The sequence below is a fragment of the Alternaria ethzedia genome, assembly GCF_023757985.1.
Source record: "Alternaria ethzedia strain BMP 0044 chromosome Unknown scaffold_13, whole genome shotgun sequence".
Classification (NCBI taxonomy): Eukaryota; Fungi; Ascomycota; class Dothideomycetes; order Pleosporales; family Pleosporaceae; genus Alternaria; species Alternaria ethzedia.
Window position 1 is genome coordinate 371,982 of NW_026056206.1, and position 25,234 is coordinate 397,215.

At 52.9% G+C, this 25,234-nt stretch overlaps 10 protein-coding genes across 10 annotated transcripts; 6 read left to right on the forward strand and 4 right to left on the reverse strand.

Annotated features, from left to right (window-relative positions):
- Positions 1-699: 699 nt before the first annotated feature.
- Positions 700-1,881, forward strand: J4E87_005982 (uncharacterized protein; the record flags this gene model as incomplete). Its single annotated transcript, XM_049377587.1, has 3 exons — positions 700-910; positions 965-1,485; positions 1,537-1,881. 3 exons carry the CDS (start codon positions 700-702, stop codon positions 1,879-1,881), a joined length of 1,077 nt encoding a protein of 358 aa, XP_049232628.1.
- Positions 1,882-2,708: 827 nt separating this feature from the next.
- J4E87_005983 (uncharacterized protein) lies at positions 2,709-3,543 on the forward strand (the record flags this gene model as incomplete). The annotated part of the gene is made up of 4 exons (XM_049377588.1): positions 2,709-2,838; positions 2,913-2,964; positions 3,086-3,269; positions 3,376-3,543. The coding sequence occupies 4 exons, from the start codon at positions 2,709-2,711 to the stop codon at positions 3,541-3,543; spliced, it is 534 nt and encodes a 177-aa protein (XP_049232629.1).
- Positions 3,544-4,463: 920 nt separating this feature from the next.
- On the forward strand, positions 4,464-6,275 carry J4E87_005984 (uncharacterized protein; the record flags this gene model as incomplete). The annotated part of the gene is made up of 1 exon (XM_049377589.1): positions 4,464-6,275. One exon carries the CDS (start codon positions 4,464-4,466, stop codon positions 6,273-6,275), a length of 1,812 nt encoding a protein of 603 aa, XP_049232630.1.
- A 1,409-nt stretch (positions 6,276-7,684) lies between these two features.
- Positions 7,685-9,235, reverse strand: CLP1 (Cleavage polyadenylation factor subunit clp1; the record flags this gene model as incomplete). Its single annotated transcript, XM_049377590.1, has 2 exons — positions 7,685-8,247; positions 8,404-9,235. The coding sequence occupies 2 exons, from the start codon at positions 9,233-9,235 to the stop codon at positions 7,685-7,687; spliced, it is 1,395 nt and encodes a 464-aa protein (XP_049232631.1).
- Positions 9,236-10,038: 803 nt separating this feature from the next.
- Positions 10,039-11,496, forward strand: J4E87_005986 (uncharacterized protein; the record flags this gene model as incomplete). Its single annotated transcript, XM_049377591.1, has 1 exon — positions 10,039-11,496. One exon carries the CDS (start codon positions 10,039-10,041, stop codon positions 11,494-11,496), a length of 1,458 nt encoding a protein of 485 aa, XP_049232632.1.
- Positions 11,497-11,978: 482 nt separating this feature from the next.
- Positions 11,979-15,372, reverse strand: J4E87_005987 (uncharacterized protein; the record flags this gene model as incomplete). Its single annotated transcript, XM_049377592.1, has 2 exons — positions 11,979-12,928; positions 12,978-15,372. The coding sequence occupies 2 exons, from the start codon at positions 15,370-15,372 to the stop codon at positions 11,979-11,981; spliced, it is 3,345 nt and encodes a 1,114-aa protein (XP_049232633.1).
- A 2,067-nt stretch (positions 15,373-17,439) lies between these two features.
- J4E87_005988 (uncharacterized protein) lies at positions 17,440-20,736 on the forward strand (the record flags this gene model as incomplete). The annotated part of the gene is made up of 1 exon (XM_049377593.1): positions 17,440-20,736. One exon carries the CDS (start codon positions 17,440-17,442, stop codon positions 20,734-20,736), a length of 3,297 nt encoding a protein of 1,098 aa, XP_049232634.1.
- Positions 20,737-20,846: 110 nt separating this feature from the next.
- Positions 20,847-22,495, reverse strand: J4E87_005989 (uncharacterized protein; the record flags this gene model as incomplete). The annotated part of the gene is made up of 2 exons (XM_049377594.1): positions 20,847-21,924; positions 21,975-22,495. The coding sequence occupies 2 exons, from the start codon at positions 22,493-22,495 to the stop codon at positions 20,847-20,849; spliced, it is 1,599 nt and encodes a 532-aa protein (XP_049232635.1).
- A 704-nt stretch (positions 22,496-23,199) lies between these two features.
- On the forward strand, positions 23,200-24,016 carry J4E87_005990 (uncharacterized protein; the record flags this gene model as incomplete). The annotated part of the gene is made up of 2 exons (XM_049377595.1): positions 23,200-23,516; positions 23,572-24,016. The coding sequence occupies 2 exons, from the start codon at positions 23,200-23,202 to the stop codon at positions 24,014-24,016; spliced, it is 762 nt and encodes a 253-aa protein (XP_049232636.1).
- Positions 24,017-24,268: 252 nt separating this feature from the next.
- J4E87_005991 (uncharacterized protein) lies at positions 24,269-25,138 on the reverse strand (the record flags this gene model as incomplete). The annotated part of the gene is made up of 1 exon (XM_049377596.1): positions 24,269-25,138. The coding sequence occupies one exon, from the start codon at positions 25,136-25,138 to the stop codon at positions 24,269-24,271; it is 870 nt and encodes a 289-aa protein (XP_049232637.1).
- Positions 25,139-25,234: the final 96 nt, after the last annotated feature.

Here is a 25,234-nt window from a genome sequence, read left to right on the forward strand (position 1 = left end):
ATCTATGAACTTCTCTGCATCATATGCGGTTGGCGCCTGGGGGTCTAAGATCAAAAACGATGTTCAAACAATACCACCATGACTTGATGGAATCGCGCCGGCACATTCACGATGAAGTGTGAGGTGATGAGAGGTCAATAAGATCAGTACTTGCCAAGAGACATGAACGATCTAAACTCACTTCAACACAACTGCGACTGCTTTTTGGCCTTTGGTGATGTTGCATGGTGTGAGCCCGTGCCTGAGGAGTCCAGCCTAGCACACTATGAATGAGATCACATTACGAGTAAGCATGAATCTGATGATCATTCGGTTCCATCTCTCTATCCATGCACGAAGAGACGCCTCCTGCCTCTTTTGGCGGCTGGACTGTCCGCGGATGTGGGATTTCCACATGACGTATCCATGGCGGCTCGTCGTGCCTGAACCCCGCATCGTTGTTCGTTGTAATATCTACCACCGGGACAATGATGAGGCTATCGCCGCAAAGCCCGACAATGACAGCTCATTGTAACCTCGATTGGAAAGCAGGTGGTGCAGGCACGGCGAAAGTGCCGTCATGGCGAAATATATGAGCACCGTGTCGCCCATACAGCTGTTGGTTTATTCACACCTCAGTTGCTTGCCCCACCACAGCCCTACGAAACATCAAGGACCCCACTAAACACCAATCCGCAACCGATCTACTGATTTGCGACCATGACGGACAAGCTCAATATCGAAGGGCTCCTCAAGGAGTCCAAGGCTGAATATAAGCGCTTGGGAAAGAGCGGTCTCAAGGTCTCGGTACCCATCTTGGGTGCTATGAGCATTGGAAGTTCCAAATGGCAGCCCTGGGTCATCGAAGAGGAAGAGTCGCTACCGCTGCTGAAGGCTGCATACGATCGCGGTCTGACGACTTGGGATACAGGTAAGACTGACAGAGCAGTCATGTACTTGCAACAGTTACTGACAGCTTATAAAGCCAATGTTTACTCCAACGGTGTATCTGAGGAACTGGTTGGCAAGGCCATCAAGAAGTACAACCTACCTCGCGATAAGCTAGTAATTCTCACCAAATGCTTTGGCTACGTCGGCGAGGACCCCGGTCTGCGAACCATCCAGTACGGCAAAGAGCTGCCTCAGTTGAAAGACTATGTAAACCAAGGTGGTCTCTCACGGCAGGCCATCTTCAACGCTGTCAATGCGTCGCTTAAGCGTCTTGACATGGACTATATCGATCTTCTGCAGATTCACCGCTTCGATCCAAACACGCCTCTGGAGGAGACCATGGAGGCGCTGCACGATCTGGTCAAGAGTGGGAAAGTTCGATACATCGGTGCTAGCTCCATGTGGGCAGTGCAGTTTGCGCAAATGCAGTTCACTGCTGAAAAGAACGGCTGGACAAAGTTCATCAGCATGCAGAACCACTACAACCTGCTCTACCGTGAGGAAGAGCGCGAGATGAACCGGTTCTGCAATGACACTGGTGTTGGTCTGATCCCGGTATGCTTTTCTTTCAACTACAAAGTCAATCTTTAGCTAACAGCTTGACAGTGGGCACCTCTTTGCCGTGGCCATCTCGCTCGCCCTCCCTCTGCATTTGGCTCGACTACTCGCTCAGAAGGCGAACAGAAGGCCGGTAACCAAACCTCTGGTAACACTGAACTTGACAAGGAGATCATTGCTCGCGTTGAAGAGATCGCGAAGAAGCATGACTGGAAAATGAGCCACGTTGCCCTCGCATGGATCAACAAGCGTGTCGCAAGTCCAATCATCGGCTTCTCCAGCACAGACAGGATGGATGAAGCGCTTGCAGCGAGGGGCAAGGAGTTGACTGAGGAGGAGGAGAAGTACCTCGAGGAGTTATACGAGCCCGTTAGGATTGTTGGGCATTCATAGGCAGATCATACAATACCATCGATAATAGCGGTCGGAGCCAACAAGCGATATATCAATCAATGTTGCGGTGTCAAATGCGAAGTCATCATGCATCTATATTGCTTTTCCAAGTGAGTAATTACAAAGTCCACATGGATACCTAGGTACCTAGGCAGCCCAGATCATCTCGCGAAAGTGAACAGTCCAGTAGAACGCTGACATGCATCTCCGCGTGGACCTTGAGCCCTTGCAGTAATCAAGTGGATCTCTGATTCACTCGGACCGCATTAGGGCCCGGAGCTGAGATGATACGCGTCGATGCGCGCTTTGTCCAGCGCCGAGCGGCCAATGACGTCGGTCACGCGATCTATCTCACCACCGTGCCTGATGTTCCGGAGCAACAACATAACGGCAATAGATACTTGGGAAGGTCAAAGTGCGAATAACGAGGCTCAATTGCTAGCTTCCACACTATCTCGAACTCTTTCGGCCAACAATGTTGGATGGACACGCAGGCCTCCACCGTTGGTTTGCTCCTTCCCCGCATTCTGGGTGATGCTCCCCTTCCCCGCATTGGCCCGACCATTCACGTCTCACGCCGATTGGATTGGACCACAATGTGGTGATCGATCAAGTGACCGTCTCCTGTGCCTGCCGGCGAGAGACTGAGCCCCTCATAAGCTGCGCCCTCCCTCGTTTCCTCTCCTTCCTCACAGCCTCCACTGTGCTTTCGTATCTCACATCACATCCACAGCTCCAGGCAACCCTTCTGCAGCTTCCCAAGCTCTTTCATCATCTACAACCCCTTCAATCTTCCAGTAGCTTGACTGCAACTGCATCCTACCACAATGGCCGCAGAGACAGAAAACACGCTCCAGAAGGTCGACTCTTTGACCGATCACCAAGATGGCGCCGCTAAGAAGGGCCACCGCAGAGTCAGCTCCATGGCTGCTGATGTCTACCGCATCGAAGATCTAGGTGAGTACCTCTTATGACGATAGCCCAAATGAGGGGTCGTGCGTGAGCAGCGGGCGGGGCTGACAGAACCTCAGAGAAGGAAGGCAAGAAGATCGAGATCGCACTCGAAACCCAGAAGCTGAACTGGTAAGTGATTCCCCTCATCGCATTGTTGCGAGCCATCCGACCATGATGCAGACCAGCTCGTCGTCGTCCGGATAGCTCCGGAAGCCCCAATATCTTGACCGTGCTAATGCAGTACTTCCAGGAAGCTCAACAAGTCGCCGAGCACCGTCGAAGACCCGTCAGTCTTGAAGATGCCACTCACCGAGCCCAAGCTCAAGTCCATCGCCCTCCACTTCCCGCTAGGATTAGAAGTTACCGCACGGAACATGAAGGGTGTAACCATCAAGGACGCACTAGATGCCATCCACAAGCAGTTCAAGAAGCGCGTAAGTGTCCCTTGTCATTGGATCTTACCATCGAGCATCGTTGTCGCTGTTCCTATATACCGCGTCCTTTGATCTTGGTGCCAAAGCATAGCTAACCCTCCTATAGGCAGACGACGAGTTCGAGAAGCCATACCTCATGGGCTTTGAGTGGGACCCAGAAGAGTGCTACACCCGCTTCATCGTCCACCAGTCGGCCGTTCCTACAGTAAAGAATGACTTCGGCTCAAGCAAGAAGAAGAAGAAGAACAAGGCCGAAGGCGAGGAGGGTTCCTAGATGAACGACTCGCCCCCTTCCCTGACGTCGACTTCTACACACAGCCTCAGTCATACTTCCGTGCTTCGGCGCTGGTATGTGCGGGGTACGGATAACTCGGGTGCTGGTCAATCTTCATATCGATATGGGAAGAGCGAGCGCATCTGCCGCGATGGCGTGTCTGGTATACTGTAGGCCTGCGTAGGTAGGCCATTTACTGGTTGCGGGTATCGAGCGGTGGATGCGTCGTGGAACCGTTCGTGGGGTACTTGCTGAAGGGCAGTACCCGCTTATGTATGCTCTCGGGCACTCTTTGAGGTTGCTGGAAAGCACTTCATACAATGAGAAGACCTGGTTACATGTCATGTCCTCGAAGCTGTCTGTGATGTCGTTTGTAAAGGTTTGACGTTGACTTGGGCGGACCCACCCTACTGCGGGCAGCTCTCCACCACGCTGTAAGCGAAGGCACGAGGGCACGTTGCGGCTTCCGCGATCACAATTGACTGTCCTTCCGTACCGTCTATGAACGCGTCTCACGTATGCGACTCATTGGGTGTTCATTTATCGCATCTAGTAGTGTCACATGTGCGACACGGTATATGCCTATGATGGCCGCTCAGCTGTCCTCAAATGGTGTAGCAAGTAGCCTTGCATTGGTAGCGCTGCAAGCGCTGGCGTTTCAGCACCCTTAGCATAAACCTTTGTCCTTCGACACCGTATTTTGAACATCAACTAATCAGTTTCGCTACCTCATCTAAACATATTTGTTTCTTTACACACGATTCCAGACGCCTACATACGCAGCCTACGCTCAAACGTTGTACGTGCAACATAGCCTAGCAGGAGGCCTACATACCGCCACAACAAACCAGCTCCCGGCACCCGCCTGTGTTTACTATCTGGAAACCGCGTCCATCAAATCACATATACATACCAATGCGATGTTCACAAACCTCCAGATACGGCCTGCCAAGACCCGACGCCGCAAGCCTAGCTTGTCTATTCGGGCTGGCGTCTCAAAGCGCAGGGTTTCCACTGTTTCGGCATTGAGTGCGAGCATTGTTCCGTCCGTGAGCTTTATGGAAGGCCTGTTTGGCGATGAATTCCCCGAGGCCTTTGGGAGCGGGGCCCAGAACAGGAAAACCATCACGGATTTGCCATCGGAACTTCTCGAAATCGTCTGCCAACACATCTCAAAGCTCGACATCAAGCGACTGCGGCTCACGAGCAAGCATTTGGCGGCCAGCGTGTATCTGCGTATAGATCGCGTCTATGTCTCGCCTAATCGAGCTAATCTGGACTATCTGCACCAGATCATGGCTCACCCGACGTACAAAAACCGTGTACTCGAGATTGTCTGGGATGATGCCTTGCTCAATGAGTATTCAACTTTGGATGAATTCCGCCAAGCTGTTCTCGCCGACGAAAGAGAGGTTACCAGGGCGATTGAAAGCCGACTCGAAGAGGCCATGGAGCTCTACGGCGACGAAAACCCTGAGCATCGATCATTATCGGTGGCAGACCTAATCGAGGATGGTCGGCTGACCGAGATCGCAAAGGGCATCCTCTTGCGATATGACGACCACTTCTCAAGAGATGTTCTGGCTAGAAATGCCACAATGATGAGCATTGAAGACAGCTATGCGCTGTACCAGGAGTTGTATCGTCAAGAACAGGAACTTGTGGAACAGCGGGTCGATGCAGCTGCATTACATGAAGCACTAGCCAGCTTTCCAAGCGTAAAAAGGATCACTACAACGATCGACGTATGGCCTGCGTGGAATGTATCGCCTCGGTACAACACGCCCTATCATCGTTCACTGCCTATGGGCTTCCGCAAACCAACTATCTGGCCATGGCTACGACCTCCTCAAGAGGCAGAGCGTATATACGATCAGTGGTCCTCACGTGCCGCCAAGCCGAAGGATAATGGAGAATCGTTACCCAGAGGCTATGGCGTCGTAGTTGCTGCGATCCTCGCCATGCCAAATCCGCGGATAGAAGAGTTCATCGTTGAATCAGAACACCAAGCGAGACAGTACCACCACTGCTTTGTCGCTAAAGCTGCTTCACACAACTACCAAATCACCAAGCAAATGTTTCAGAGAACACCTCTGAAACACGTCAAATTGACAGTCACCCCTTCGAATGATTATCTGTACGATGAAGAGAGCTTGACCAATCTCCAGTCTTTATTAGCGGAATTACGATACCTCGAGCATCTCGACCTGAGTCTCAACGATAAGAGATCAGCTCGGACTCTGCGCCGGTTTCTGCAGTTTAATCCTATCCCAGAGGCGTTGAGACCACAGTTGAAAACACTCACCTTGCGAAACATCAAGCTATCCCCACAGGACTTGCTCGATCTCTTCACGTCATCGGTAAACTTACAGCACGTCACTTTGTATCATTGTTTCCAGCGCATACCACCGCAGTATGGCTTTCCTTGGCTTTTCCATAAGCTCAGGAAGCATTACCGCGATACGAAGGATGTCAGTAAACCGAGTTTTAGGGTCGCAGCACCCCTGTCCGGTCAGTACTCACAGGTTGTTGATGACGAGGTTGATGCCTTTTTGTATGACGAAGAGGAGCCCGAGTGTCCGTTCTCGAAGATGCCTCCTCCGGACAAGAAACCTAACGAGATTAAACCACATATGGGATGGAAGGTCTGGGATAAAGACGAGAGTGTGAGGGAACGGATGGCTGAGGTGATTGAGAGAGAGGAGATGCAAGAGAGGGATGAGGAGATGTAGTAGTGTAAATGGCACTCGCCCGAATGTCGAGAACCCCGAGTGTTGAGGACTACAAGCAAACTTTGGGGGTTTTGGTTCCCTGTCAGTGTCGAGTATGCGCCTCGGGTGCGCCTCCCGGTATTCACGGCGTCCGTGCACAACACGCCTACGTCTCTAAAATACAGCTAAGGGCTCTACTCGGCTCTCTCTCTAGCTCGAACTCGTACTCGGCCTGCTTCAACTTCAAAACAAACATCTTGTCAACTCCGAGGATGATTTCCCCAAAGACTACGACTGCAGGTTTCCTCGATCTCCCTATAGAACTTCGCCTCCAGATCTACGCCTACATCATTACCTCAATTCCTGCAACGGCCTGGCCTACAGAAAACCCCTACTCCGAGTGTCCTCCCTATGTGAACCATATAAGGAAGGTCTTCGTCGCCCAACGCATGCCTTCTTCGCACGAACTTCGCAGCTATCGCAGCCTTATCCTCTCGTGCAAGATCATCTATTACGAGTTCGAGCACGAGTGGTTGAAAGCATATGCTCCATGGTTTAGGAAGGAATTCGAAGTTCACAACTTCGTGCTCCCGACTATCAGCAAGATAGGCGACACGACACATCTCCGCATTGGCCTTCCACTTCCACCAGACGGCTGGCTCGACTCTCCGACTGACATTCAATACGTTGTCCGCAAGCTTGTCAACAACTTGCCTTCCTTCTGCCTCTGCCCCATATCTTCGATTGCGTCTGATCACACACCGCTTACCCAAGAGCAAATTGCGCGCTTCAAGCTGGGCGCAAAAGGCAAGAAGAAAAGCTACTTTCTGCATGCGATGAGATTGGTGGCCCATGAGGTGACATGTCTGGGAACTGGCGTTAACACATTCAACCCACGCCCGATATTTGGGGAAGACTTTCAGAACATTGCGATGAACTGGGCCTGGAAAGAGGTGGTAGTTGGGCGCAAGGAGATGGTCGAGTGGAAGGGAGTAGGGTGGCGCGATTATGCTTTCGAACCTTATTCTTTCAAGCAATCTCCAGATGGGTCCCTCACTCCGTTTCACTACGGCCTATCGGATTCTTCTTTGACAGATTAATTTGGACTTTCGCTTACGTACATAGGGTGGACGACGTTAGAAGCTTATGTATATTTCCCGGCTGCGGATCGACACGTACCTTGTATAAGAAATTGAATCCAGTATTCAAATACGTATTCCAAAGATATACCTAACATCCACGATGCAACCCGTGACAAAAGCAACGGTAGATACCTTCAGAGCAGACATCAATGTTAGGAAAGATCACTAAGAACGGCTCGAGTGTAGGCAAAGGTACAATAGGATTCAAGAATATGTTTCAAAATACCTATCTGTGCAGCGCAATGCAAATGTATCAGCGTTAGAATCCCCCATCATTCCTTCTCAGTTCTAGTTAAGCAGACCTTCCACAGGTTCCGGCCAACTACCCAGGATCATGGCATTGCCGGGCGTCTGTCCCGGCAGCGGACTAAGCAGCTTGACCTTCTTCTTCGCCTCGTCTACGTCCGCGACATAGATGTATCCCCTGATGCTGCTATCCCTGATGACGCTCTGCGGATCATTGGGGCTCGCTGTTGTAATAGCCAACAACTGGTTCTGAAGCGCCTCAGACGGTGTGACTTTCTCGAAGATCTGCCGCTCAACCGTCATGCCGTACTCGTCTATTCCGCCGTTTCCTTCTCCTTCGACGACACGGAAGATGTTTAGGTCGGCGGCGTCGGCCATTTGGCTGCTGGGAGCCAGTGTCTCGTCGCCTTTGCCGAAGAAGTATTCTTTGATTTGGGCATGGCGGAGGGCTTTCATGTATTCTTCGCTTCGGTCGACGCAGCCGCCGGACTTGTCAAGGCGGACTACGGACACGGTTTCGGAGGGGTCGCCGCCGGTGCGGGCTGAGAATTTGCGGGAGAGGTCAGAGTAGAGGCGTTCGGAGCCGAGGGTTATGACGACGTTGACTGTAGTAGACTGTCAGTATGATGATCTGATATTGTGTACGTACGTTTGATTGCCTGTCCTCTCGGAAAGTAGATAGTGGAACTTGGGTGCATGAATGTACGTGGGCGATGTTGGGAGGGGAAAGGCTGAAGTAGTATGCAAGACATCACACGCACCAGAGAACTCAGAAACAATATGTTCTATGTTGTCGTAGACGCCATTTCTCCCTTGGCTGATGGCGCCTGAGCTATCAATGATGAAGCCAGCCTGCTTGCTGAGCGTGTCCTCCTCCAATCTACTTGTGACAGCAAGTGCCATGCGCGTTACCAACGGCTTGAACACCCTGCCCTCCTCTGGGTCCTTGAGACCGTAGTGGTATACCAGCGGCATCTTCACTGGAATGGGGCTGGGCCCTGAGATTGGACTGCTGCCCCAGCCTTCTTCAATGTCCACAATGGACGAGTATACAGCCGCTGAAAAAGAGCCTGGCACACTGAGCATACCCTGGCGCGGGTCGAGATTCACGACCATAGGCTGCCGGCTGGTCTTGACCGCGTAGGAAGTCAGAGTCTTGACGAGTGACGTTTTGCCTGAGTTCTCAGGACCCACGACAAGTATTCTGGGTCCCATTTCGACGCTGCCACTGGCAATACTCCTGTCGCGCAGGTTCTCCAGCGCGAAGTGTAGGTTCGCACAACTCATCATGGGCGTCTCTTCCGCGATGTAGTCTGACTCAACCTCTCCGCCGATGTCGAGCTTGCAGCCATGCCATGTGAAGATAGCACCCTTTGTGCCCTGGAATGTGTATACGGTAGACGGAGCCAGCTCGGTGCCGAAAAATTCTGCGGTGCCCGATTGCAGCTTCACCGTGAGTGTCCGCGAGAAGGCTACCTCGAAGCGGTATTCTGTGTTGGCAGCGAGGTCTTGCGTTCGTGTGGCTGTCGAGGTGGGGGCATTTTGCGCTTCGGTCGGCTGCGAGGACAGGTTGAGACCTGGTAGAGAGATCATGGTGGATATAGTGATGTGGGGAGACGCCGAAGCTGTTCAAGGACTGAATGCGCTGAAGTGTAGATATTCCTATGAGCTGGGTGAGGAGATCAATCTGCACATTCGAATATGAGTGCGCAATACAATAGCGCTTGAGAAACCAAGGGATAGTCACGTAGTCGTCAAGGTTGCAGTGAGCAGGCGATAGGCGTGAAGAATAGAGACGCGATCAGTCGAGGAACTGGGAAGCGCGACGCAGCGAAGCTTGGGCCCTGCGGACTTAACATGAGCTCATTGGCGGAGCTGGTGGGGTGCCTTCCCCATGAAAGCTCCCTGGTGAGTCGGAAGTTCGTCAATCTATACCTCAATTGAAGCCCGTCATCTGTTCATTTCGCTTTTGATGATTCGGGTGCTTTGTCTTTCCTGTTTCACGTCATGTTCAACGTCTTCAGCTGAACGCCCTTTCCTCTGCGCCCCGTCCATCCTTGCATTCCTCGATTACCGATAGCCATTGCGCAACTGAATCTGGCTGTTCTCGCGAAAGCTTCGAGTACCCAAGGTGACGATTGAACCGTCTCGACCTAATATGAAGCATTCGTTAGCTTCGTTGTCCTTAGGGGCTCTTCTTACAGTCTCATCTGTATCCGCTGGCCTAAACAATGTTAAGGAGCAAGAACCTATGCGCAATCCCATCGATCCGCTCAAGTATCGAGCAGCCTGTCCAGACTACAAGAACTATGCGATGCGACCACAGTATGCCAATATATACAGCGAAAAGCGTTTGTACTAATTCGTCTGACAGTCCGCCGTATAGCACCGGCCCCATGGAACTACCCTTCCAACGGCCGTCCAAATATTGCCGAACGTTCGAATCGCCTCTAGTCGAAAAGGTCATCGATGACATGAACGAGAAGATGGTCGACAAGGACCTCGCTCGTCTCTTTGAAAACGCGTTCCCCAACACACTAGACACCACCGTGCGCTGGCATGTCGGTGATACTGTCAAGCATAAGACGTCAAAGCGAAGTTGGGATCCAGCAGCTTGGAAGGGAGCACAGAGTTTCATCGTTACGGGAGACATCAACGCTGAATGGCTACGCGACTCTACGAACCAGCTAGCACAATACCAGCTGCTAGCCAAAAAAGACAAGGAGATACACCAGCTCATTCTGGGAGCCATTAACACACAGGCAGAGTATGTCATCGGATCACCATACTGCAACGCCTTCCAACCGCCTCCACCGAGTGGTCTCAACCCAACCTTCCAAGGCGATGGCGATAAAGTACATCCAAACTACGAGGAGTCATTCGTCTTTGAATGCAAGTACGAACTCGACTCTCTCGCCCACTTTCTCTCCTTATCGAACCAATTTTACAACCATACCGACTCCACCGAGTTCATCAACGCTCGTTGGCTCCTCGCTCTCGATACACTTCTCGGCGTGCTCAAGGAGCAGTCAAAGCCTACCTTCAACGAGAAGACAGGCGCATACCAGGGCAACGAGTACACATGGCAGCGCCAGACCAATATCGGCACCGAAACCCTTAGCCTAAGCGGTCTCGGCAACCCTCTCAATGGCGGCACAGGGCTCGTCCGCTCTGCCTTCCGCCCCAGCGACGACGCTACAATCCTCGGTTTCTTCATCCCCGCCAACGCCATGATGGCCGTCGAACTCCTCCGCACGGCCGCCATTCTCAAGAAAGCGGGCAAGAAACACATAGCAACTGAAGTGGAGACCTGGGGCGAGACAATCCAAAAGGGCATCTGGGAACACGGTGTCGTGACACACAAGAAATACGGCGAAGTCTTTGCATTTGAGGTCGATGGCTACGGATCTTCCATCTTGATGGATGACGCTAACCTGCCCTCCTTACTCGCTTTACCTCTGCTCGGCTTCACGGACACAAACAACAAGATCTACAAGAACACGCGCAAGATGATACTGGAGAAGAACGGTAATCCTTATTACCTCACCGGCTCCGACTTTGCGGGCATCGGCGGTCCCCACGTCGGCGTCCGGAACGCTTGGCCCATGGCTGTCCTCGTTCAAGCTATGAGTAGCGATGACGACGATGAGATTATGAAGTGTCTTGCTGCGGTCAAGAAAGTGAGTCCATTGGGACTCATACACGAGAGTGTGAATGTACAGTCTGGAAAGTCATACACAAGGAGTTGGTTCGCGTGGGCGAATTCGGTCTTTGCGCAGACGGTGTTGGATTTGGCGCAGAGAAAGCCACATTTGCTCTTTGGTAAAGGTGCTGAGGCCTATACTGTTGGTTAAGGTAGGAATATAGATCGACTTAGGAACTGCCTAGTTGTTGAAACTCAATCGTGTGTATGCGTCGAGTGTAGTGAGTAATGAGATGTATTGCTGCGATGTGCAAAGATTTCATTGTAGCCAGTTATATCACAAGATTCCTTGCCATCTAGTATCCCTTTACCCCCTCCATATCTACGTCATAGATCCAATCAAGGTATCCAGCCCATACAAAACGCTTCAAACCTAATGGGTATAGTGTATCCAAAGAAAAGAAGACAATCAGAAAAGAAGAGAAAAACTAACTAGGCGATTAGAACAACGTACAAAACAACGGGTAATTAGTATGGGGGTATTTCAGGTCGTGTTCTCGCCAATTAACATGAAGGAAAAAAAGCACACGCTTGTTTCAAAAGATGGCGAAGAGATCCAGGCCGTCGCAAATCGTCGAATTACAATGTCGTCACAGGTAAGCAAAGCTCTTGCGTGTCTTATGATGTATACGCTCAGTTGGTGAAGCTCATTTGGCTTCTCAGCTTCTCGGTCGTTCTCCGCCTCGAGACAGCGCGATGTCCATCAGTGGACTTCCCTGAGACCATGTTTGTCCAGTCTTCCCAGTCAGATGCCATCTCTGTGAGTACGTTACCCATGACCTGTGCACTGGCCATAAGTCCGTGTTGCTCGCCCTCCAGAATCCGGACTTCGCATTTGCGCATCAATTTGCCAAGCCATCGGACGTTGTCAACTGGTACACGCGAGTCTTTGGACCCGTGGTGGATGACAACTGGCCTGTTGATGTCCTCGTAGCGGAAACCAATGGTCTGCTTGGTTTCGAGACAGACTATTAGATCGGTTGCGGGGTTTGCGTTTGCAGTCGCGCGGTCCCAAATGGCGAAAGTGAGGCGTTCATCAAAAGCGCGTTGGCGTTCAAGTTCAGCCATGCTGAGCATCTCCTGCACGCGTTGTGCTTCTTCGTTATTGGCATCTGGGTTCTGGAGGGTCAGAGTGCTTGCGTTCGGCAGCACTTGGTCCATCATCATCATCGAATGTCGGTGGGTGTCCTTCAAAGAAGGGCGAGTTGTCGACTGCTGTGGTGGCACCGGTGAGGGGGCCATGCTTTTCCGTCGGGTCTTGGGCGACGTCTTGGGCCCAGTGCGCTGGAGGCTAGCGCTTGTCGCGCTAAGGAAGGTTGAGTTTGCGACCTTGAGTAGAGATGGGGGTAGAGCGCGAAGGAAGCGCTGCGATCGCGGAAGTTGTTGGGTAGGTGGTGAGTCCTGACTGATGCCAATGGGCGCCATTTGCGATGGCGGTATCCAAGGTGCAAGAAGGTGCACTCTGCCACGGATATGTTGTGGCATTCGTAATGATGTCGCCAAAGCGTAGACAGCTCCTGCGGAGTGCGCTAACATTGAAAACTTGTTGATTTTCAAAGACTGACAGATCACAAGTACGTCGTCTAGTAAGTGTTAGCTCGTTTCTCTTGAGATGACGGGATGTTCACATACCAGGCCAGCTAAGAGGTGTCCCGTTCGGATCAGCTTGGCTACCTCCGATACCAGGGCGATCAGGTGTGATCAAACGCAGCTTCAAAGTGGCTGCCAGCTGATCATAGAATGCCATGACGTATCTGGTCAGACCCATGCCTACACAAACGAAGACAGCAAAACCTTCGGGGTCGCCGACTTCTGAGAAAGAAATGATCCTTCCTGTTTGCGGGTGCCGGATCTTTTGGGACAGCCGGGATGATTCCAGGTATTGGTGTACATCCAAATCGATAGAATCTAAACTTGCAGGTCGCTCCTCAATGATCGGATGGGGCGGGCTCTGCACTGCAGCTGCTCTGGTCTTCTCTTCTTTCCGGTCGATTCTGTCATTATGCGCTTTCTCAGCCTTCGCTGGCAGATCGGGATGCGACCACCTCTTGCTGGTACTTGTACGTCTGCGCTGTAACTGCATACTGTGTGACTCTAACGGAGGGGACACAACGTGCATGGAGCGATGTCGAGTAATAGGCTCTTCGCTGGCCGCACGAGAGGGTGGCGCCAGTCTGTTTGTCGAATCTTCGTTCACACTGGAGGAGTGTTTGTGCTTGGAAGACTTGCCTATGATGACGGAACTGGTCGCCGCTCGACGCCCGAGCGCAGATCGCCCGCCGACTGCCAAGAGTGAATTTGATCGCTGGGGTACGGAAGAGTCGCTGCTTGACTTGGTTGCTTTAGACATGATGCTTGCAGGCGCAGGCGATCTCGACTGGCGTGGATCTGCTAAGCTCGGCGTCGGCGCAGACTCGTCCAGACTTTGGAGCGCAAGCGTGTAATCGATCGGAAGTGGGGTAAGCTCATCGCCGTCGTTCAACGTCAGACTTCGGTGCCGCGAGTGGCGCTGGCTGCGTGGTTGCGATGGTACCGAGAGGTTATGGCGGTCACCTTCTGCTTTTTCGGCCGGTCTGTCCATCGGCCTTTCCGCTAGCTTCTCGGCAGCTAAGGCTGTTTCTTGTGATATTCCAAGCACTCGATGCGCCTTGGTCGAATTCTGCACTCTCCTTTCGTCCTCCGACAAGCTTGAAACTGTCGAGATGGGCGAGGACTCCGGACTGGGGATGGATGAAACGCGAGGCACCCTGGGTGTTGTCGCCCCTGCATGTACGTCCACAGGCATTTTTCCGGCTAATTTGTCTCTCCGCATTTTCTGATCTCTTAGTTCTCGGATCCTTTGAGCGACCTCATTCTCTTCCTGTTCTAGCTCGTCCAAGATCTTCTTCTTCTTTTGTGCTTCCGGATCCATCTTCTCTTCCTCTTCGGGGACCATGTCGGCTTTCTGAGACTTTGGACGGCTCTTGTCCCCGGATCGGCGCTTCTTGCTCTTGCGGGCCGGGCTGCCAGTATGCCTCAGGGATGATCCGCGTTCGGGGATGAGTCCGCTGTCTGATGGACTTTCCAGATGAGGGGCATCGACCAGATTGAGACGCAGTCGTCGTGGACTGTTATTCCTGCTAGGATACCGCTGGGCAAATCGTGACGATTCGGGTACTGTCTCGTCGAATCGTGCGTCTTCTTTCGCGGAAGAGGGCTCTTCGCTGATCGTGTCTTCGTAGGGGAAGAGTTGGTGCGCGGCCTTCTTGGAGGGGTCACCGGTTGGTGTGTCGTTCAGATTGTGTACGGTCACGCGCTTCCGTTCCGTCTCTTTTTGTCGTAGTCGCTCGCGCGAGCTCATGTACATCAGGCTCTTGTGGCCCTTGAAGCTCCTCTTGCTCTCCAACGACGACCTCGCACTTTCACCCGATACCTGGCGCGGCACGCCTGCTTCGACGCTGATGTTGCCAAAACTACTCGCTGACCGGTTCGAATGGGTCGACTGTAGGGAGCACGAGCTACCACCGCTGCGTCCGATATAACTACTAAGCGAATGCGCTTTGTTCGGTTTCTTGGGCGCGGTCAAAGGCGACTTGCCGGATGGGGGCTTGGACGTGCGGATGACGGGCGGTTCGCATGCGTCGTCGGGGTAGAGGTCGTTCTGGTCTCTTATCGGGTTGTGGAAGCTGCTGCGGTCCACCGACGCTCCATCATGCCCGGCGATCGAGTTCTTCTCGGAATGGGTGCGCACGCTGGGCGCGGCGGAGGGCGCGAGGCCGTTGCCGTAGCCGACGAGGAGATTCTCAAAGTGGTTGTGCGCGGGGATGGAAATGGCCGACAGCTGGTCGATCAGCGACGAGATAACCTGGGGCGAGGCGGCCGTGGTGCGTATGTAGTTGGGCGTGCGCTTGGCCGGGCGCGCATCCGATGTTTTGACAGACGATGGCAGAGAGTCGCGCCGCCGCGACTTCAAAGTCTGGGTCGCCGGGGCGGTAGTGGCTGCATCGGCGGCGGCGGGGGGAGAGCGAACGGGTTGCTGGTAATCCATCTGCGCCGCGTGCTGCACGAGAGAGGCCCGTAATCCAAATCGGTAGGCCCTCTATGTTAGGTGTCTGGAATGCTGCAGTCTTGATGATCAGTGCATGGTTGGCATGCAGAGTCCGCGAGTCCGGTAATCATGCGCGTCGCGACCTGGCCGTGGTAAAAGATTGGTAGAGAGAACTCCAAAACTGCACAACGTCTACAGAGTCCAGAAAGATACCAGAAGAACAAAACATTCGCCGAAGAGATGGGACGCCTGTGTTTAATTGCATCGGGCGGCGGGTGCCCGAGGCGAATTGACCCTCCTCAGGGATAGTGATGGTCGTCGCTGCCATGGCAGGGGCCACAGCCTAGTCTCAGTTGAGCGACCCCGAGAACTCTAACCCCTACTATAGCACATTTCTTATACCACATGAACCGCCTCTTGGGGTCGTCCCACGTTTACTTCTTGTACCAATTCATCTGCCTTCGTGGACCCTTTGCCTATCATCTATTCATTGCCGTTGCCATGCGCGGCTGTCTGCGCTTGAACTGCACGCCCGTTCAGCTGCCGGTCCTCATGCACAGTGCACATTACTCGTGCTTGCTCATGCAGGACGACTGATCAGCATTAGTTCTGGCACCGTTTCGACGCGTCTCAATTATGTTTCTGCTGCTCGTTTCTCCTTTTTCTACTCGCTTCATGCTCGTGCGTGGCCTCATGGCCTCATGTTCATGCTATGAACCATCGCATCCCGCGCCCGTCTTTGACATCCTGTGAGCTGGGACTCTCGGAGAATAACGCACACACCACACAATTTATTTAAGACCCGGGAGCAGCCGGATATCTGCCAGGTTACCCTTCGTCATCTGCGGACCAGGACTTTGAAGCCGAGCACCCTTGCTCAACGTACGTTTAAGAAGATTGCTGTGCCGCCATAGACAACACTCAGGCCGTTTCACGGAAGCGGTGCGCGATACCACACAAAGACGCAAATTGAAGACTGCATGGACGCAGTATCTATAGAAACTGCTGCTACACTTCGCTATCTGCTATGACCCAGCCAGTCTGATACAGTTGCGACATTCGAGACCTACGCCCTCATCCGTCTGGCATACATTCTTCCACAACCAGAACGCCAGATTGCTTTGCGCCAGCGAGTGAGGCCCGCGCCCTACCCAGCCCGCTGCAGCGGGTCTAGCCCTGCGGGCACTTCTCTGGGCTCAATGGATGCTGCGCCGACTTCGCGACTCTGTACCCTCTTCTTTCTGGCCGACTTCCTCTTTTGCGCGATAATAACACAGACGATGCTGATAACTATAGCCGAGACTGATAACATGGCTCCGATGATAACGAAGATGTAGGATCTGTCGCTCGCCATGTCTTCGGTAATGAGGGCACTCAGTGGTAATTTGATTTTGGAGGGATAATAAAGTGCAGCCATGACCCGCAAGAGGCACATGGCTTCTGATAAGTATGCAACTGGTGCATGCCGTTTGACGCTTACCATTTCGAACGGCACCGGGAGAGATACACGTTATGCTACCAGATAATTTCAACTGTTGGTTGTTCTGTTCGATGGTCGACTGCCCCAGACTACCACAAGCGCAATGCAAGTCCATCCGCATCTGTTGTCATGGAGACCAAGCAGGGCACTTGACGAATATTGCGCTCTATGTGACCGTTGTAGAGATTCACACTGCTCTCTCATCTATGTGTCTGTATGTCGGGATTGTTGTGCTCCAGGTCGTTCAGCACTCCTGGGTCGCGATAGGGCGCTGACGTACGCCAAGCCTGATCATGCCCAAGCAAGCGTGGCCAGGTGCACGTGGACCCGCCGGAAGCTACAGCGGCCTTACCCTTTCGGCTTAAAACACGGTCCTTCCAGAACTACGCATCTTTCCGTGCATAGTCTTCCTTGCACCGTCAGAGCTTGAAGGGTGTGCAAAAGGAAGCACTTGGGTTGAGCCAGCTCCTGTCTCGTGCCGTCCGCATGCGCCACTACACGACCGACAAACCACGCCGTGACCGCTTGACAAGTCTTGCCTTATCACACTCGTTGACAGCTTCTATCCCAGTCACTAATCGCGCATAATGGAGAAGTCAAAGTCGAGACTAAGTTCCCCAGAACGATCCAGCTCTGTCGCGTCCAGGCCTACAGCATCGCGCACTAGCAGTCAGGAGCAGCTGGATGACATCGAGAAGGCGTCGACTGCAGTCGGTAGCCCCCAGACCTCTCCGCTTGAGTTCAAACCCGAAGCCGATCTCGACAAATTACCTGGTCATGGAAAGCCACGAAGAGAGTCGGAGTCCACCAAATTTGGCGGTGAAGAAGAAAATCCCAACGTCAATGTATCGTTCCACAGACCTTCCACTCCATCTACGGTCCATAAAGTCAAGGGCTCGACCTACCAGAATGTCGGAGAGAGCGGGATTAAGAGAATGCACAAGTTCTCGCTCTACGAAACCAGTACCCGCTTCTATCTCATTGGTGCCGACATCACCGACAGGCAGTTTCGCGTGCTGAAGATTGATCGCACCGCTGCACCTGGACATTTGAACATCTTTGAAGACGATATAGTGTATAATCGGCGAGAAATGCATCAGTTGCTCGATACGATAGCTGACGGCAACAAGGCTACAGGAGGGATGAAGTTAAAGTGCAGCACATGGGGCCTGTTGGGCTTCATCCGGTTCACGGAGGCGTACTACATGTTATTGATATCCAAAAGATCGCAAGTCGCCATGTTGGGCGGTCACTACATTTATCAGGTCGATGGCACGGACATGGTGCCATTGACGACTGGATCAACATCAAGGTACCAGAAAGACCGCAATCCGGAAGAAGCGAGATTCTTGTCCATTCTCAACAATATGGACCTCACACGATCATTCTACTTTAGCTATTCTTACAACGTTACGAGGAGCCTGCAACAGAACATCATTCACCAGCGGACTGCACTTAGTGAAGGTATTTCCAACCCTGAACGCGATTTTCAAGATATGTTTGTCTGGAACCATCATCTCCTGAACCCTGCGCGAGACGCACTGAAGAACGTCTACGACTGGTGTCACCCAGTCATACATGGATACGTTGATCAATCTTCGCTGGATGTCTTTGGGCGACGAGTATACCTTACCATCATTGCCCGACGATCAAGACATTTTGCCGGTGCTCGTTTCCTCAAGCGTGGAACGAACGACCTTGGATATGTCGCCAATGACGTCGAGACAGAGCAAATTGTGTCCGAGCAGACTACGACTTCCTTCCATGCTCCTGGACCACGCCTCTATGCGAATCCCTCTTACACATCCTACGTCCAGCACCGCGGTAGCATACCATTATACTGGACGCAAGACAACACAGGTGTGACACCAAAGCCAGATATCGATTTGAACCTCGTGGATCCCTTCTACAGCGCAGCAGGACTGCATTTCGATAACTTGTTTGAGCGCTACGGTGCCCCAATCTACGTTCTCAACCTCATCAAAGCGCGTGAACGGACTCCGAGAGAGTCGAAACTGCTTTACGAATACAAGCACGCTATCGACTACCTCAACCAGTCGCTACCAAATGACAAGAGGATAATATATGAGGCTTTCGACATGTCAAGAGCAGCCAAGACTAGAGGGCAAGATGTTATCGGCACCTTGGAGAACCTGGCTGAAAAAGTCTTGCGTAAGACAGGGTTCTTTCGCAACGGCGACAATGAGTATGATGCGCCTCAAGTTCAAAACGGAGTCGCGCGAACGAATTGCATCGACTGCCTAGACAGAACCAACGCTGCCCAGTTCGTCATTGGAAAACGAGCACTAGGTCGACAATTGCAAGCGCTTGGTGTCATATCCGGCAACACTGTCGAGTACGACTCGGACTGCGTCGAACTGTTTACGCAAATGTTCCACGGTCACGGTGATACTATCGCCATCCAGTACGGTGGCTCCCATCTCGTCAACACGATGGCTACCTACCGAAAGATCAACCAGTGGCAAAGTAGTTCTCGCGATATGGTTGAGAGCTTCAAGCGCTATTACCACAACTCCTTCCTCGACTCACAGCGCCAAGAAGCATACAATCTGTTTCTGGGTAACTACGTTTACCGCCAGGGCCAGCCAATGCTATGGGATCTATCAACAGACTACTTCCTCCACCACGAAAACCCACAAAACTTCCTCGAGCGCACAAGACGAGACTATATCCAGTGGTACACACATTCGCATCTTCAACAACGCACACTACCACCTTCAGTCATGCCAGCTCTACCAAGTGAGGAATCAGCATTCGACTTCATCAGCTTCCGTGATGATTACTGGCTTGAATACTATCGACCATTGGCTATCTCGTCATATCTCAAAATCTTTGCCTTCCGTTTAGCCAAGCCGCGACCAGGTCTTAGGGATGGAACGTATCCATCTCGTAAGGAGAACATGTCTCCGTTCGTCCCCCGTACGAAGCAACAGGATCATGACGCACAAGGAAGGGATGGAAAGAAGGCTCCTCGGAAAGGTGTGACCATCATTGACCCTTCAAGCGAGACTGAGTCCAAGCCCGATCATACTCCAGGCAATCGGAGGAGGGATCTGCACCTGAGCGCTACCTACGCAGAGTCATCAGTCCGACATTCCATCCTTCGCGAATCGCACTTCGAAACCCACCCGCCAGCACCACCGCCGTCGGCATACCAATCGTTGGCCAATTCCATGTCCACCTCAACTGGCCTCTCGTCCACGCTCAAACCCGGTTTCAAGCCCGCTAACAAAGCGCTCGTTCACCAGTGGACATTAACCCAGTTCTACGAGAACAGCATGAATCCATCGGTATCCTACAGCGAAGAAGAAGAGTACGCTCGCTACATCGAACATCCACTCAACCTACCTCTGGTGGTCAGTAGCGAGATGCCCACCGCCGACGACCCCAGCGCAATGGAATTCTACGACTACCTTTCCATGACAGAAGGCAGCATCCCCGCGCCCAAGAACTTCGATGAAGATGGCGTTCAAATCACCCTCTCTGATCTACCCCGTTTGGACACCGAACTCGCAAACCAGTCCTTCGCCCGCCCCATGACCTCACAATCTGTTAGCACACCCTTCTCCCATGCGCCTTCTTACTCGTACCCGCACACGTACAATCTGCACCCGCACGTCTACGCGGATGTTCAGGAGCCGCCTCCACAGCCACAGTCTACTGGGAGTAAATTCCAAACACCGGAAGAGGATATCGAGGAGTTTGAAGAGTTTCTGCGTGTTAAGGAGAACCCGTTGGATGTCGAGGAGGAGGATACGGCGAAGAAGAGATACAAAGCTTACCGGCAGTGGTTGAGAGGTAAGAGCTTCTTCAAGCAGAGTAAGGTTGATCCCGAGTGGCAGGCACAGTTACCTGTGAGGTAGATGGGGAGGTTGTTCAGGTTGGCATGGGGTTCGGGTTTGATTACTTGGAATGCATTTGAAGCCCATTGGGCCATGTTCTGTCTGATCTGCATGATTCTGCTCGTTTACTCTTACACTATCTCGTCTGTCATGCCTGCAAGTACCCCGGCGCCTACGATTCCTCCGTCCTTGGCCTCTTTGAGTGTGACTTGCTTGTTCTTGTTTGATGATGAACCCTCCTCGACAAGGACGTCTATCCATTGCTGGCACGTCTGCAGCCACTTTGGATACTGTGATATAGTTCCTCCGGCGTATGCTATGACCAGTTCCTCGATTTCGCGTTTGCCCTTTGCACTTGCACCGTTGCTTGGAGATTGCTGCTTGTCTAGCGCAACGTCGCCCACACAGTTTAGCAGCCCAACACATGCGGCAGCAATGAGAGCTGAGGAGCGCTGTTGGACGGCCTCGGCAATATCCCGTATCAGTTCCACCTTGTCGACAGTCCAGAAGAAATCATCCGGGTCTGCGTCTGGGTATTTGCTTTCGAGCTCCCCTTGTACGATACGGCCGCCCTTTCGCGCAACGACTTCGGAAAGGAAGCGTGTCGGCAGGGCATTCTTCAGCATCAGTGATGACGGTATTTGTACGCCTTCCTCTTTTGACACGACGTCGACGAACACCAAGCGTACGATCTCACCGAGATACCGCCCGGAGGTCATGTACTCGAACGGTTGGAAGCCTGGTGCGTCGCTGTTGGCGTCTAGTGTCATGTCCCATGGTGTCTTGATGTTCATGTCGACTAGCGGCTTGTCGGTGCCACGGATGGTCCACTCTGTGTTGATGACCACTGTTTCCGTAGCATCGGAGTTTGGAAGTGCGCTTCTTTTGTCGGGGTGTAGATTCTCGGGCTTCATTGGTACGGTGGCATTGGTGCCAGTGCCGACGATGAGGCCCATGGCTACGCGGCTGTTGGGGGCCGCTTTGGCCGCATAGGCTAGAGATGCGAACGTCGCTACTGTGTCGTTAGTAATGGCTGCTACCCGTATCCTTGGCAGTTGTGACTTGGAGTGCTTGAGCTGGTCTGATGTAGCATCTGTGTCACAGTATCGCGCATAGCCAGCCAAAAGCATCTTTCCTAGATTCAGATCCGATGTGATGGCGAACCCTTTGCCCATCGGCAGTAGGGTCGCTTCTGAGAGACGCGTTTGTCTGGATGACCTGTTAGTGAGATGTCGTGGTTCATTTAGGAGCCCACTTACGCCATTGGGAAGCTGAAAGTGATACCGAGCAGGATTTCGTCACCTAGAGGAGACGAGACGTCTTCTGTGGTCTCCTGTTCCTTGAGAGCATCCTTGACAACCTCAGCGATACAGTCACCAATCCAGGCAAATAGATCCTCGGCTTGATCCATCTTCAAGTGATCCTCAATCGGCCAATTCTTGTCATGACTCCTCTTGATCTGTGAAAACACGTTCTCCCCGACGGTGCTGCTGCGTGTCCGCTCATCCTCTGGGCCGCCATCTGGCTCTCCGATTAGCTCAACGAAGCCGACTCTCAGATTCGTGCCACCAACATCGATGCTCAAAAATTTGCCCTTCTCTTTGCCCGTGGGGAGCGCCGTGACTGGTGTGACTAGGAAGTGCTCAGTGGAGGATTTGGCGAGGTGAGTGTAGGTAGCCGAGAATTGGAGCGCCAGATCAAGCAAAGTGCTCGTATTGATAAAGCCGGTCAAAGCTTGAATCGCAGCCGGCGCAGCGTCCTGGTGATCATCCGACGCCATGTTTCGGGTCGGTACCTGGATCAGGAACGGGTCTTGGGTGACGATGCAGGGCTGCTGTCACATGTATTATGAAGGCGAATCGGGGATTGGGTGCAGCCTTGCCGGTGGCAGAAGAAGACGATATGTCTAAAGGTGGGGTATTAGAATGTTAGAAAGAGTCATTCCATCATGAGCGAAAGAAGCGAAAGGAAAACGAGAGGCGTAAGATTGCAAGCGTTACGCGCGCAGCAGATCAGTCGTTCATGAGGTAGGATCCGTGTAGCCCCTCCGAAGCTCGGTGTTACATTCGTGTAGAACGCCACACGGCTACAGCATGACGGCTAATTGTTACGCCGTGCTCTGCTGCCTCCTCGGCTCTTTCCACGTGTTGGGAGCGAGGAGGCAGATTGTGGGTAAGGCGTCACGTCATTGAAGAACGCGTCTTGACAACTTCCTCGACGCTCACGAGATATAGAGTTTAGATTGTTTTGTTTTTGCCTGAGCCCTAGATCCGCCACTCACAGCCTTGACACGTTAGTCGACACGCTATCAGCAGTAACCCGAACGCCTATCAGTCCATCTCTTGCCGCATTCGACTTCGTCCATCCCGTTACAAGCGCATCGTGTGCAGCAAGCCAGTCCAGACCACCAACCACCTATCACGAAATTGCCCTATACGAAACGCTACATAAGAGCCGCAGTCTACCCCGACGCCATCCCGCGCAATGGAAGAAAAGGCGCCCCTCCTCCCCAACTCGCACGTCGAGGCAAACGCGCCGCCGCCCGACGAGACCATGGTATCGCGCAAGACGAGGAAGACACGGCTGCAGATGGCGGCCGTCGTGCTGGTGTTCAGTCTGTTCTTGCTGGCGCGCCAGTTCAGCTGTATGGACTTGCATGATGAGGCCGACACCAAAGTGCCAGTAGACGTGCACATCATGTCCAAATGCCCGGATGCGCGCGACTGCCTAAAGAAGCTTGTCTTGCCCGCCATGGCAAATGTGTCGGACAAGGTCGACTTCCGGTTGAGCATGATCGGAAGGTACGTCTTACTACCCACGCGGAAGGTGCAGACCACGTAGCTGACAAACACGCAGCCTAACAGCAGACGACGGCGTCGAATGTAAACACGGCCAAACCGAATGTCTGGGCGACATTGTCATGCTCTGCGCCGCATCCGAGTACCCCGACCCTAAACTCTACCTTGGCTTCACGAACTGCCTCACCACCGATTACGCCGAGATACCCGCTCGCTCCCTCATCGAAGACTGTGCGCTGGAACACGGCCTAGACTTTGGCGTGCTGAACGATTGCATGAGCAAGGAGAACGGCGCATATGGCATGGGTCTGCTGAGGGACAGCGCACAGCATAGTAGCGATGTAGGCGTCACAACGAGTTGTACAGTCAGATTGGACAACAAGGTGCGATGCGTGACTGATGGTGGCAAGTTCAAGGACTGTGAGGGCGGAGATAAGCCTGAGGACCTCATCCGGGATATTGAGAGACTATACGACGAGGCGCAGGGCTGGACATATTCTTGAACACTTAATCTGGGGATTTCGGGCATAGAGTACTGGCGTTTGGTTTGAGCGGCTCCTACACGCATCGTAGATTGATAGATATACCCAACACACCTTATTTTTCCTGTCACAACACGTTCGGCAATGCGAACATCTTCAAAGTCTTGATTTCATAATTTCAATACGCCTCCCATGCGCGGAAGACCTAACCAGTGCAGATGATAACTCCAATGCTAAACATGCACAAAATGCCTCCCACTTTCTCACTCTACTCTATTGGAACTCGCCAAACTCGCCATCGTCAAAGCCCAAGTCCTCCGCCGTCTGTTTCGGCGGCGTGAAGCTCGCAGAATCAAAGTTCTGCCTACTTCTCCTCCGCTCCTCCTTGACGCTCTTCGCGCTGGGCGGCGGAGGCAGGAACCCAGGTCCTCCACCCCCACTTCCCGGCGGCGGCTTTATGCTAAACAGCGCATCTTGCTCGCTCTTGCGGTCGCCCTCGTCGTTCTTCTCGCCGCCCTCGTGTGATCTCGACCGCCTCCCCTTCAAGCCACCCAGATTTATCGATATTGTCTCGCCGGCCTTGAGACTGAAATCGCGTTTCGGTTCCTCGGCGACGGGCGTTTGTGCGGATTTGGAGGAGCGCGACGATGACGACGCTGCGGGGTTTTGCTCAAAGCCCAGTACGCGACGGGCGTCTTGCAGCGCAATGCTGAAATCAAAGGCTTCGCTGCGTTCCTCGAAGCCCATGCCCAGTATTGCTTTTCTTCCCTCGCCTACGACGGTGATGGCGAAGAAGCGGCTGCTGTCCAATGCTTGTTCTACTGTCCTCTCACTTGTGTAGGGCGCTGCGGCAAACAGATCCCCGGTCTTGGGGTCCTCTAGCAGGAGAGTTGTTGTAACCTTCTCCTCCGCATCCTCGTTGCTTTGTTGCTCCTCATTGGACGGTATTGAGGTTTCGACGACGCGTAATCGGGCGGTGAAGATTTGGAGCTTGTTGTTGTCGGCTGTCCAGGTCGACGCCTGGTAGCCTTTGGTAGAGGTTGCGGGCGGGATCTGGTAGATGTGGACTTTGGGCGCGAGGTAGAGGATGCGTTGGATGGCGGTTGAAGGGAGGGGCTCGCCAGTCAGAGGATCGACGTTCATGATTGATGGACTATTGGGCTCTGCGGGGCCTTTGTGTTGTCTAGTTATGCTGTCTGGTATGTGCGTAATGCTTTGCGACAGTTGTTGTGCTTTGGG